The sequence below is a fragment of the Enoplosus armatus genome, chromosome 11 (genome assembly GCF_043641665.1).
Source record: "Enoplosus armatus isolate fEnoArm2 chromosome 11, fEnoArm2.hap1, whole genome shotgun sequence".
NCBI lineage: Eukaryota > Metazoa > Chordata > Actinopteri > Centrarchiformes > Enoplosidae > Enoplosus > Enoplosus armatus.
In genome coordinates, this window is record NC_092190.1 from 4,551,914 (window position 1) to 4,566,524 (window position 14,611).

The following is a 14,611-nucleotide window of genomic DNA, read 5'->3' on the forward strand; positions in this document are numbered from 1 at the left end:
GAGACTAATGAATCACAGCTTGAACATTTAAAGCCAAAGCGTTTCAGCTGAAATAGCTATCGTCTTTGTTTAAGGATTCCAAGCATAGTGCACGTGCACAAAATACTGACATCTGATTGGCCTGTCGGTCCAGGGGTTTTAACATGATGCATAAAACATCACAGTCACAATTAAAACATATGAAATATTGAACCACATATCTGATGAGGTCATAATTCAACCTTTTTGTTGTTGTAAAGATTCCCCTTTCTCTTATGTTGCATTCAGGTCTTGTGGGAAATATCAGAATTCAGAGTGCATGAACAAGCAATACAGGAAGAGGAAATATAAGCACTAAATATGATATTATTTTTATCTAATTTGCTGTTTATGTGTTAATATTTTGGTCTGCATTGTTTAAGGAAGTAAGCCTTGAACACAAAAAAGTAACATGACGTATAACTAAATACTAGTTATTTCATTTATGAAGCAATGTGCAATTTATCACTTTTGTTCCCTTATCATGTGGAATATTAGCATATTTCTGCAGGTCTGGAGGTCTTTTATGATGCTCTAAATATTTGAATATAGTCTAGAGACATATACCCAAAGATGCCGTAGCAAAATGTTCATGTTTGCAGTATGTTCAATTATTCAGCAGCAAAGTTGTGAAGATAAAGAGAAAAAGGGTCCCTTACGTGTCCCTGGTCGTCCAGCTCGTTGTTGGTGAGCTTGAGCTTGTCGAAACTGACCACCTGCCTCATCCAGGTGTCTCCTGAGGCCAGAGAGTCCGGGTGGATGTAGGCCCGCGGAGGCACCGGGGAGTCTGCGTTTCCTGCCACCATCCACTTGGAGCTGTGGTACACATACCTGGAAGACAAGACGGGGAAACTAGATGGCTGAAAAGGAACATTCTACTTTTTGTTGGATAGTCTAATGATGGTCCTCAACAGAAAAAGTAGATGTGGAGTATCTGCAGAGTCCACGCAGACTATGAACCCAAAGTTGTAATTTATGCTTTATATTGTGGCAAAAATCTGTGTTTTTCTACTTACCAGATACAGGAAGTTAAGATCAGTGGGTTTCTTTTCTTTTCATTTTGTTTTACAGTTAAAGTACTGTCATGCACCATAAATTAATAGTGGACCACTTCCTGCTTCAAGTATTTATAAAATTGTGAAATAACAAAACTTTTCATAACACATATTGGCCCCCAGTTTTTTAGTAAGTTTGTGTAAATAGTTTTTTTTTTAACCTGCAATAGTGGTCGTGACTTTGCTTAATTTCATGTTAAAAAAGAGTGTGTTTGAGTTGCATATATGACATTAATACTGGATGTTCCTTCTTGACCAGTTTGCAGGACGATCAGGCTCAACTGTCTTCTTTACATTTGGAGAAGAACTGTGCACACACTTTTAGTTATTTGAAATGTTAATGCAAACTGGAAAAGCACAATGCCATCCTACAACAACGTTTTCATTTGTCTCCTCTGCATATATCACTCGGATTTCTTATGCTAACCATGTTTTTATTCCTCAGAAGGTTAGGGCAATCTCCAACGCTAATATTCCCTCATCACGTCGCTGTTTTGAAAACTCATTTGACTCTCTGAGGTTACTTCAGGGTTGAGTGGGTTATTATAAAGGCCGTTTGGATTTCAAAAAGGCTGGATCGCCTCTGCTTTTTTCACTCAGCTGGAAAACAAACTCCAAACACTCGGCCACGTTGCCACAACACCGGCTTTTAAAACTCATCTGTTGTTTCTTCATTATGCTTGAAATTTCTAACAAGGGCAACATAAAATATTCCATATGCAGTCACACGCTCGACTGCATCGTTTCAATTAAGCCCAGCCATAATATTTGATGATGTTGTGTGTGTGAGTTCGGGTACGTCGGGGCGTCCCACCCATTAAACAGCAGGGAGAGAGAAGAAAGAGAGAGAGAGAGCGGGAGAGAAGGAAATAAAGACATTTACTTTCACTCTGCTTTTTTAAAAAGGCCACAAAACACCAGTCAACACTGTATGCACTGTTTAAAAAACAAAATAAAAGAAAGGAAAGGACAGGAAAGGATGGAAGGAAAAACTGCAAGAAAGGAAGAAACAAAGAAGAAAAAAGAAATTCATGGACAGAGAACGTGAGGCAAGATAAAGAAAGCCAGCCAGAGTCATCAAGGGAGATGAAGGCAGAGAAAGCAAGTGAGATAAAGCCGATGGACAGAAAGATAAAAGAAAGGTAGAATGGGAGAGGAAGAGGAGAGGGGGAAACACAGAATGGGAGAGCGAGGTTGAGAATAAGTGGAAGAGAGCGAGTGTGAAGCACAGCTGTTTGCCTTTAGTTCTGGCCCCGCGCTCAGTTGAAAGTGTTTTATCTGCAGCGTCTCTGCCAAAGTCATCACTCACTCCAGAAACATGGACAAAACTCTCATTTGGTCCTTTTGTTATTGCCTCGAAGGGCTGCACCACCCCGTCTCACACACACACACACACACACACACACACAAAATGATTAATTACATTCAAATGCAAGAAAAAAATACACACTCAGCGTTTCTCTACCACTAAAAACACGGCTCACACAAATACATACATTTAAAAAGCGTCAGGGGCGTTTTTCGAGAGATGTTGGCTAACACGCCCTCTGGCAGCCATATTGGAGGTAAAGGCAGCTCTACAGTATGTGTCTGGTCTTGGTATGTTTCTAAAATTATATTTATAAACAAATCCACTCGATTAGAGGCCTTCAAGCCAACCTGACCCTCAAAAACCGAAGGATTAGACACATAATTAATCAGGTCTCGGGGCCCACACTTTCTACTCATTTTCCCCGTCTGACTTGGGTCAGTTTAAACTTCAGATTCAGCCTGACAGAACACAGAAGGACCTGATACTCTACTAACATGAGATACACATGCTCCCTTAATCAGCCAGAGGAAATGAAACAAGTCACCAAACCTAATTCGGCTCTGTTGTGTTGAAGGTGGTGCCTGTTTATCCAAGACTGTGTCCAAACTCCCTCAGTCACTACTCCCTGTACAGTAGACACTCAGCGGTTTATAATGAACAGCACGTTGAAACTCATAAATCATTTTGCATCGTCACTGACAGGTGTAGTGTCACACGACTGTCATTTTTACACGTTGCATTGCATTGTGGGACTTGCAATGAGTCATCCGCCTTCAGCGAATGTCACTATTCGCAACGGGAGAAATATTGCCCTCCTGAAGAGGTTTTGAACGTCAGACTAGTTAAAACCCAATTCATTCACTTAATACGAGGTTTTCTGAAGTGGTTCGGACAAATCAGAAACAAATTGTCGGCTGCGTCTGCAAATGGTCTGTGTTAACAAGCTAACGTCTAATGCCACCACACAACACACAGCTTTTACTAAACAACATAGTCCCCCTCGAGGGGATTTACCATCTGTACAGCACCCTCTGTCCTTAGACCCCCGATTCAGATAAGGAAAAACCCTTAATGGGGAAACTAAAGTGGTACATAACTTCAAGCACAGAGAATAACATAGGTATTTATCAACATGAGGATGTCTTTGCTTACTGTTAAATGGTTAAATATAATAAACACTTAACTACCTGTTCCAAGTTTTTACTATATCTAAAACTGAGCAGACACCTCCACACACAGCGCTGACTTTTGACCTTAACTCACACATGCGTATGCACCCACAAAGGGTGCCAGGCGTTTCTGTAATTTCCTGTTTGGAGCGCTGTTTAGGGTTACGCTCGGCGTAGCAGGGAAAGTGTTAAGGAACGAGGAAACTTTAGCCCCAAACAGGACTGGAAATCTGATTAGTCCCCCCGCTTTCATCTTCCATAAATCTGCCATCTGGCACCGGCACGATCAATAAAGACTGGACTTTATGTGACACTCTTACTGGACAGATGGGGGGGGGGGGGGGGGGGTCCTTTCCCTTCTCAGCCAACACCAAACCACACAGCTGATAAAACCAAACTGCAATGCAGACTCTGATTCTGTCTTTCTTCTTTCTTTCTCTCACAAACACACAATAACACCCACTGAGACAAACACACGTGCATGTGAAGACTCAAGAAAAACACACACACACAGAAAGACACACGCCAACAGGTTGTCAGTGTATGTGTGAGTGTGTGTGTGTGTGTGCAGCTCATCACACATATAGTCTAACACAAGCAGGCATGCACATAAAAACACACACACACACGCATTTACACACTTGCCAAACTCAGGCTGTATATTGGGTTACTGTACTGACAGAGTAAATATTGCTATTGAATTACCGTTCAGGGTTGACTGGTGTGTGTGTGTGTGTGTGTGTGTGTGTGTGTGTGTGTGTGTGTGTGCGTGTGTGCGTGTGTGTGTGTGTGTTCTTTAATTCCTCACACAAAGACAGGTGAATGATGAGATTCTGCCAGTTCCAGACTACGATTAGTGTTTATAGGATGCAGGTTAGAATAACGTTACGATAAAATTGGTTTAGGTTTACGGTTAAGATAGCGATTGTATTCTTGATACGATTGTCCTCAAAAGTATAGAAACATGAACAACTGCTGGTGTGTTTCTTTGTTTTTTATCCCTTTAAGAATGTGTTTTCTTATTGTGGCTATAAGTGGAAACCTATGTGTGTGTGTGTGTGTGTGTGTGTGTGTTCTTCTATTTCTATACGTACAAAGACCAAATGTCCTCATAAAGATGTATATGTATATATACGAGTTTATTGTATGAAGGTTGGAATTAGGGTTAGAAGGGTTGGGGTATGACTGTCCTCGCAAATATAACAAGGCCTGATTATATAATATTAATTGTGTGTGAACACCCTGGTGTGTGTGTTCTTTTTTCTTTCTTTTCATATACTTATGATGACCAAAAGCCAAAAAAAAACAAAAAAAAAAACAAGGGAATATGATTTCCCAGTTCTCATATCTGCTTTTAGTCTGTTTAGAATTATGAGTTTGTGGGATTAACATTAGGTTTACATCAAGACATTGGCAATCCTCATATCCACACAGTTTCAAATTAGATTAATGTTAGATTTAGGATTAAGTTTAGGATAGGGCAAAGTTGATTTAGGGTTAACAAAATGGGTTTAAGATTAAGGTTAGGTTAGAAACAGGGGGTTTGGGGACTAACTGTGTTGCATTCAGTGACTGTCCTCACATGTAAAGCAACATTATTGACTGTGTATGCATTTGTGTGTGTTTTATCTCTCTAGAAAGTGCTTTCTACTGTGTGTGCGTGCTATTTCTGGACTTATGAGGACCAAATGTCCTCACACACATAAATGAAAAGATCCAGTTTAGAACTTGAGTACATTGGGTTGAGGTTAGAAGCAAATAATGTCGTATAACTTGCTATCATAAATACTTTTAGATGTGTTTGTGTGTGTTTTATCCCTTTTGGGTGTGTGTGGGTACCTGGAAGTGTGTGTGTGTGTGTGTGTGTGTGTGTGTGTGTGTGTGTGTGTGTGTAACTGCAGCATGCCCTGACACACACTTGGAGGAATGAGGTATGTTTGAGGAGCCAGGCAGCTCCATGTTCAGCAGCTCGAGCTCGGAGCAAACTGAACGACTGTCCACATAAAAGAACTGTAATATATGGACATTTAATGAGCGCGGTACCAACGAGACGTTCCTAAAGAGGGGCAGGGAGCCCAAGTAAAGTAAGTCGATTCCAATAAAGACTGTGTTTCCAGACCCCAAACTCCCCGGGACTGTGAGACACACCAGTGACAGCTCCCAGCTCAGTTTGCAAAGGCCTGTGGTAAATTCCCCGGCCAGGAAGAAAATCCTATTTAATTTTACAAGATCTTCTGGCCTCTAAAAATCCTCCACGGTGTCTTGGTTCGCTGGTGGGAGAGCGGGGAGAGGCGGCAGGGCAGAACGCCTGCTGCGCTCCGGTGGAAAACTTTACATTAATAAACAACGACATGAAATGGAGGAAGCTCAACTCAAACACACACAAGTCACTTTACTTATACTCATCGTGTGTTTTCATGCAGACTTTCAGCCTTTTCCCTGCTTCCCTCTGAGGTGACGGGGTTTTGTTTTAGCGAGGGAGAGGGGACGTATCTGTGGCAGGCTCACCCTCTAATCAAATATTCTCTCTCTCAGAGCGATGCATGCAAACAAAACTAACTCCCTGTAAACATGTTTTACTTCATTGAACTTTCTGCTGTAAAATATGCTCACAAGCTGCAAAGAAAGACCATGTAGGCCTTTAAAACACTGCTGAGAACACACACACACACACACACACACACACACACACACACACACACAAAACTCAACTGAACCTGTCTCTGAATTATAGTCAGGATTTTTAGGATACATAGAATTGAAATAAACAATAAAAATAAATATTGTGTGTATTTCAATGAAGTCATGATATAAAATGTAGGCTGGCGTTTATCAAGGATGTAAACAAATATCAGGAAAAAAGTGTACTGAACCAGTTGTCCGCCAAATTTAGGGGTGATAGCAGGTTTCAATTCTGTATTTGTAATTTTGATTTGATTTTGAGTTGAAACTTGTTTGCATTTGCATTAAGTAAAGTATGAGTATCTTACATAGTAAGTCTGGTGACATTTTATAAAATCCCATGTCTTCTTCCTCTGTGCCGTAGAGCTCCGTTGTTGTTTAAAAAAACGAAAAGTCAGCGTGGTGACAAATTTAGTACACACAGGCGTCTGCACAGGGCATGATGAGGGCGCAGGGGTCGCCCGGACCCTTGCCCTCGTCATGTGGGCCCACGCAGGGGGTGAATTTTGGCCTGAACTCATTGTTACTTCTGGTCTTTTCATGAGATTTATTGACAATAACAGAAGCACAGTATGTTGCCAGCCTTATCCTTTCAGGTTGCTACTTCCCACCTTTGCTAAATGAGGTTAATGTGTCTGCTTCACCGTCCCGTGATCGTCTAAATGCTGTTTCGGAGGCTATTTGAGCTAAATTTGAAAAATGTAAATTTCAACCATCAATTCTAAATATCAGCACAAATAAAGTGGTCTCCTGGCAGCGTTGATAGATGAACAGCCACGTCAGCTTCGAGAAGCCCTCACAGGTCAAACTCTATCTTAGATGTAATGAGGCAGGCTCTGGGTTGTTTGCCACATTATCACTTCATCACACGGAGTAACAGCCTGTATCTGCATCAGCATCTATAAAACCAGAGGCAACCACTGAATGTGCAGGTAAACTTCACACCTTTTTCTCATCATCTTCATCTCACTTCCTCGTTTCTGTCATAATACCTGAGAAGGTTATATTGAGCCATAAAAGCAACCCTATAAAACGTCCACAGTCGACCAGCAGCAGGTATATGTGCAGCATCGCAGATTTCCTTTCCTTCTCGACCTCGTTTCCCCCCCCCGTTTCCGTCATTAGACCTGAATGTTGAGAGTTATCCTATTTGCAGGCCGCCTCTGGCTCTGCTGCTCGGCCAGTGGGATGATGAATACATTTCAATCTCCCCTCTCTGGCTCTGACTTCAGGGACTAGTGCTGCGGGCCAGGATATCAATCTTATTGCATATCCAGAGAGATCCATCACATACGAGCCTTCCTCCAGCGCATGCACACTTTAATCACTTTCGCTTCACTTCACTGATGCAAATGATGAGAGTAAATACTTTTTTTCTGGGTTGCCAAGAAGAAGACAGGAACGCCTCTCGCAGCAGTTGTATGAAAAATCAGAAAAATGAAAAAGCCTGCTGGGATGTCTTTGTTCAGTCCAGATCCTGTCACTTGCGACTCTCACATGAGAGATGGCATGAAGATGAGAGCAATCCAACTAGGTCAAAATGTTTACGCTCGGTCCGACATTTGAGGATCATCCAGGAAAATACAGTTTTGTGTCCAGCAGCCTCAGAAGACGGGGCTCTCTCATGCATATGCACATGCAGATATGACTGTGCATATGCATATTATGTTCAGCTGTACATCTATTTAAGTTGGTCCTGAAGACTGCTGTCTACAGACTGAAGCGGTCTTTTGTGCTGGTGTGCAGCATCTGTGCGTTTGACATTCTTTCATTAAAAAAAAAAAAAAAACACAATTACTCAGCGTTTTCTCCGCAGTTTCATTCTTGTCATGGCTGAAAAAGCATCTGAAACAGCATTTAGATCATCATGGGACATTAAGCTCCCCACTGAAACCCAAAAGAATGAAATCGTTTTGGTTTAGCAGCAGTTTGGTAGAGAAACTCTGGGACCCATTTCTGCATTTGGAAGGGGAGTAAAATGGCAAGGAGCATAAACAAAATGTGCAAAGACAATTAAATGTAGTGTCAGTTTTACTCTGTTTCCTGTAACCGTGTTCAGAGAGGAGCCTGTGTCCTGGACGACACTGACGAGCTGATGTCCCACATGTCGGCATTCACTCCCATTCGTGCGTTTATGTGTGAGGAAGGTACCTGTATCTCTTGTTGTCCACAGGCACGATGTCCATGGCGATGTAATACTGCTGATGAGGGTCCAGACCTGCTATCTTTACTCGCATGGCTGGAAACATCCTCCTGAAGGGGGAAAAGCAACACATACTGATGAATCCGATGGAGTGACACTCGACTCTCTTTCCTTCTGTTATTTAGACCAAGAAAAGAGATGAATTACATTTCAAAACTACCTGTTTTACTAACCAGCGTGTTAAAATATTGAGGTGAAACAATAATGCCAACAGAACAGCAACTTAGACCATCAGAGGATGAAACCAGACAGAGAACCTGTTAAATGGCATTTTTGATTTTCATTTAGGAGAATTAAAGGAGGATTTTATGTCAGTTTTCTGCAGCTGTGGACCCGAGGAACACATCTCCTGAAATTCGTACTACTACTTTTATTTAAAGGCAGAATGAGTAAATAAAAAATTTTAAAAAACAATGTTTAGACTCAAACAAAAATAAACCCTCTCAGCCGTCACTTATGACCCAGTAGAAGTGTGTGGTGGTGTCTGTATCTGCAGAGGCCCTCTGCCTGTATTGACTTATTTCGCTGTGTTTGGGATGCTTCTGGGTGTCAACCTTTGCCAGCCAATGTCAGCGCAGGGTTTGAGTCTATCTGACTCTATCAAAACGTAGCAACCAGGTGTCACATCTGAAGCAGCATCCAAGAGGAAGCTACGAGGAGGGGCCAACTTTGAATGTTGTGTTTGCAAACCGCAACCAACAAATCCAACTCATTCTGCCTTTTCCCCTCTAGTCACAATAAAGATTTTGATAATAACAAACACAGAAATGCTGAGAAATATCCTGGTAAAGGAAAGCACAATGAAAACAGTTCGTAGGGGCTAAAATAATAATAATAATTATTATTATTATTATTATTAATTCATTGTACTTCTTTTTAGATAAAAACAAATAGGCCTTCATATAATGTATGTATGTAAAGTAGACAAATATAAACTAATTCAATATTGCAAAGGATCAATACCAACTGAAAATACTTTATAAAAGGCCCAAAGGCATATAAATCTCAAAACAATTTATAAAAAGCAGGAGCACCGTCAAGATCAATAAATGGTACATATATGCTGCAGGTCTGGATTTTTTATTAAGATTTAATGCCGTTGATTATCGTTAATGTTTAGATCTGAAGGTGGAAGCTACACAATAAACATGTCACATCATCATATCTACAAAACTGTAGCTGTGTCTTCATCACTGAGTTCACTGGACAAACATCACTAAGTATTTGAAAAGCAAACTGGTGATTGTTTTAATCGGTTTTACAAACATTTTTTTAAAAAATGAGTTGCATTCATACTTGAGCAGAAATCTGTCTTTGCTCTGTCCGTCTTTAATGGCTGAAATGAGGACGTGTCCCAACTGATGTTTGTGCAGCGCTGAGTGAACCAACAGCAAGCAGGCACATTTTTAGACGGCTCATTAAAGGGGTCCTGCTAAGGGAAGTAAAAAATATATATATATAGTGGAGAAATATTTGTGGAAATCTGATTCTGTGTCAGTAATTATTTTTAGGTGCATTTTTAAAGGTGCCTACATTTGTTTTTCAGGCGGTTTCATGCGAACTGAACGTGATTGGCTCCTTTAACTGACGACTCACTGAAATCCATCCAATCATGCAGCAGCTTGTAAAGTGGAAAGTCTCCTCTCAGCATGTTTACCACATCGGAGGAGATGCAGCTTTCGGCCAATCAGAGTTCAGTATCTTAAAGGACATATAATCTTCAGATTTATTTAATAAAATCAAATAAATCACACAAGCTTTTGGAACATCATTTATCAGATCTCTGTCATTAGTACTTAATTACTGTCAAAAGTATAATAATGTGTTCATTTGCTTTCCATAATTTCTATCATTTTAGTGGAGGGAAATACTTCCTTCCGTGCCTCTGTGACCTCTGACCTTTGCCCTCCAGGCATGAAGGGATTCTTTTCTTTATTTTGCCATAAAACTTTCAAACTCAAACTCAAACTGTATAAATGAAACAGATTTATTCTTTTTTTATCCTTGAAGTATTTTTAGCAGCCAGCTCCTCCCATGCTGAAGCCGCTGCTTAAAGCTCGAGACTCAAACTGATGCAAACATGATGAAAATTACAGTCGAAGTAAAGACTCCATCTTAACGGTCTGTGTGCGAGGAGGGAGACGTTGCAACTTAATTCCTCATTTTGCACTTCAAACGCGGCATTTTCCCCCATTTCATTTAAATGTCGTAAATCCGGGGCTGCCGTAATGAGAACAGAGGGCTGTGCTCTTGCTTCCCTTCTCTCCGGGATTTATGGGCTTATTATGAGCAGGCCGTGAAGTGCACACGGCGACGGTCGTGTCCGCCTTCACTCTGCTTCAGCGCGAAATGGTTGTTGCTCTATTTATGAGCCGATTACCAATTTAAACCCAATTCATAAAAATGAGAAATAAAAACAGCCAAGTGGAGTCTGGAGCGAGAAGAGGACAGAGGTCAGAGCCGGGAAGCTACTGCGCAGGAGCAAAGTGACCAACGCAAGTCTCCTGAAAAACATGCCGAGTTTGTCCTCTAGTCTTCAGCATGACGAGACTGGCTACCAGGTCACATTTCACTCTTCTTTTTTTTTTTCCTGCCATTTTGTTAGAAACAAAATATTCCACACATGAAACGTGTTCTTAGTCTGTACAAAGTAGAAGTGAACAATGTTCAGGTTAAAAAAATAAATAAATAAAAAATCTGTTCTACTCTGGAATAAGCTGAATGTTCCTCGTCCTGGACTACAAAGAGAATTCAGTTAGTGCTACTTCACTTTTCTCAGGGAAATATCAAGTTCCAACACTGTTATATAATCAAGAAACGTTTATTCATTTAAACACCAAACGCCTTAGCATGATAGTAAAGATCCAGTTAGGGAGACGTTTGCAGTACAGTTGAAGGGATATTAAGCTTAATGGACGTCCCGCAGATTGACGTGAACTGGGGGGGGGGGGGGGGTGTTCAGGGCGCGGGCAGCGGAGCGGACTGCGGGAAAAAAAAAAGGTCCTTCCCGCAGGATCCGCAGGTCAACGTCTGCGCTCGCTCTGCGTTTGGACTGTTGAAAAAGCCGGAACATGTCGGAGGGAGAGTAATTAGAAGCAGGTCTCCTTCCTCTCCGGCACCGGGACGACCTGCCGCGTCATGAAGGCCTGAACACAACACAGCGGCCTGCATGTGCAACGCATTAACACCCTCCAAACAGAGCTCAGAGGTGTGTGTGTGCGTGTGTGTGCGTGCGTGCGTGTGTGTGTTCAGCTCTAACTGAACTGTGCGTTACTTTAAAAATGACGCATTTGTGCGTGTTTGCGGGTCAGTGCGTCTGTGGTCTGCGCATTTGTTAAATCTGTGCGTCTGCTTGTGACGACTTGACTCTGATTTACAATCTGACCTCGTAAGGATTTCTTTTCAGAAAACAGTTGGAAATGATGAGGAGCGCACTTGGCTGTTCGTCACCGCCAAATGATGAAACAATACCTTTTTGCGCCTAAAAGTTCGCATCTTGCCTTTTACGCACATTTGGCGCACAGAGCCGGTGTGTGTGTGTGTGTGTGTGTGTGTGTGTGTGTCCGGCCTACCTGCCCGCCTTGGTGATGATCATCTCCGTGCCGATGTCATGGAAGCGCTTCCACAGGTCTGCGCACTGCAGCTCCACCTGGATCTCCTCCATAGAGGCCGGGGGCGACGGTTCACAGGGGCCGGGGGCCAGGTCGTCAGGTGAGCCGAAGGAGCACGACGTCCTTTCGGCCAGACCCTCTCCGTCCGAGCCGGGACTCGCCTCCGAGTCTGAGGGGGAAATGAGGAAGATGATGAGAAGGCAGCCCTGAAACAGTGGAATTAATATGCTTCGGCTTCTCGCAGGAAACTTGGCCCGGCGAGAAAGTGCAGCGGTTCTCTCCGCTGACTCCAAATCACCTGCCGTCTGCAGCTTGGAGAGAAGCGGCCGAGTTTGGCTCGCTGGCTCGACTCGTCATGGAGTTCTGGGTTGATGTCAAAAGCAGAATAAATGCTGCGTAAAGCCTTTGAAATGCGATGTAGAAAATATTAAATTTTTAAATTGGGCCACACAATGAAGAATCCCGATGGGAAGCGTTCAGCAAATGAAGTTTCCCCTCAAGTGCTCCTTCTGGACCCAGTTTCACAGACTGACCATTCAGAGTCATCAACGCCGTCACAATGTTAGAGCAGATAAAAACGTTCCCTCCGTCCTGAAAGCCATCCAGACCTACAGGAGAGCTTTCCATCCGTCTGAGCCTCCAGCTCCCAGACACCAACCGGGGTGACCTCAGCCTGCTTTACATTTGCCTTTCCTTTTTTTCACTTCATTTTAAACCAGCAGCCCAACTGCAGGGTGGACAAAATAACAGGAACACCTGACAATCTCATGACACCCAAAACCCTGCCTGACCTCTAACTGTAATTCAAACGGAATATTTCTTTAGTGAAATTACGAATTACAGCAGAAATCCAAGCCGCCAAATAATAACGCCTTTAAACATTACAATCCACGTCTGCTTAAAGAGAGATGCAGAATCTCTCAACAAAGAATTATCCTACTTGACTCCGACCTCTAAATGTTACTTAACTCATGTGCGATGTTATTCAAAAATAAAATGGAAACCTTTTGGGGTTAAATATCAAAGCGCATCATAGTTTTTCCAGCTGGGACGTCAAATCTTAAACACCTCAAAACTGCACTTTGCCCAGATAAAACTCTCCTAAGATCACCACATGCTATCTCTTATTTCACTCTTCTCAGAAATACTTTATAGCTGAAAATACCCCCCCCCCAACACCACCAACACCACCAACACCAACCAAAAAATAAAAAAAGAATCCAATAATGTATTATTTATTGGGGGCCCTGACACGAGGAGGTTGACTTGGCAGACTAAGGGCACACAAATATGGTTATGCAAATGCAGAGCTGCTGAGAGACTGGACAGCATCCCAGGCGAAACCACAACAGCGCAGGCAGAGCCAACCCCGCTGGAAACAAGAGCAGGAGAGGAGAGACGGAGATAGGCAGAGCGGAGGGGGGAGAGGAGGGGGTGGGGGCTGTAATGACCACAGAGAGACAGCGACAGACTTTCCATCATCTTCTTGGGAGATCCTTCCAGTGACACTGCAGCCAGTGAGGACTGTCACACACGATCACTCTCCCCCTCTTCTCCTTTTAACTGTTCACACACATGCAGGTCCACACCGGGCCAGCCAATCAGTCAGTCAGCTGCCCCCCTCCCTCTCTAGAAAAACACTTACAACACACACTGCTCGTGCTAAAGGACGAGGACCGGACAGACGCCTCGAATCCCATCAAAAAAAACAGCAACTGTGTCTTCAGATGAGGCCGATAAGATTAGATCTTGCAAACAGAAGACATTTAATTTGCGTATCTGTTAGAGGGAGATGTCTGATTCTTCTGTTCATTTACAAACTGTATGCAGACAGTAAATATTTCACAGTGTTGGACTCACACTGCAACCCCGTTTAACACCTCTGTTTTGGTCATTTGAGTTTTACAGAACATTTGATATTTTTATAAATCGTCCTGTTGTCAGTCTGAATAATACTGTCTGCTGCACTGACACGGCAACAAGGCTCAGATTGTCTCGACTACAAGCTGCTTTGCACAAACCGACCCCCAGCAAAGTTACAGAGTGCTGCAAACTGGACTTAGACTGCCGTATAGTGTCAGGCTTTCATCAAGTACCAACACGTCACCAGATATAATGGAGGAAAATTGTTTTTATCTGCAGTGGCATTTTTTTTTTTATTTAACTTTCAGTAATAGTGAATAACTTATCATTTAAAGGCCTTAAATGAGTCTCCTCCTAAAGACTGTCATTAGTCTGGAGATTTTGGGTCTTATAACTACGGTCCTGCTGTCCGCTACAGAAAAAATGTGAAATTTCTGGCTTCGAATCCGAAATCTGCTTAAATATTTGCAACAAACACAGCTTGAAAAGCCACATTGAGCAGCCCCATATCTACTATAGGCATCTGAAGCTGGACGTTAGTGTGTGAACGGAGGCGTTCAGAGGAAACAGACACATTCCAGAGAGCGAAAACAGCCTGATTAAATAAGATCAACGGGCTCGAACGCCTCCGAGATGCAGAGGAGGCAAACGCCGGTAAAGCAGGAGCCTGTCGACTCTGCCCGTACGCCCTGTCAGCA

At 42.6% G+C, this 14,611-nt stretch overlaps 1 protein-coding gene across 1 annotated transcript in view; it reads right to left on the reverse strand.

Moving 5' to 3' along the window:
• Nucleotides 1-14,611, reverse strand: part of tbx15 (T-box transcription factor 15) — a 34,194-nt gene that overhangs the window by 14,989 nt on the left and 4,594 nt on the right. Inside the window, exons 2-4 of the mRNA XM_070914829.1 lie at nucleotides 12,012-12,219; nucleotides 8,388-8,489; nucleotides 678-849 (exon numbers count right to left, since the gene is read on the reverse strand). Coding sequence (XP_070770930.1) covers nucleotides 678-849; nucleotides 8,388-8,489; nucleotides 12,012-12,219 — 482 coding nt within the window. The remainder of the gene's footprint in view (nucleotides 1-677; nucleotides 850-8,387; nucleotides 8,490-12,011; nucleotides 12,220-14,611) is intronic.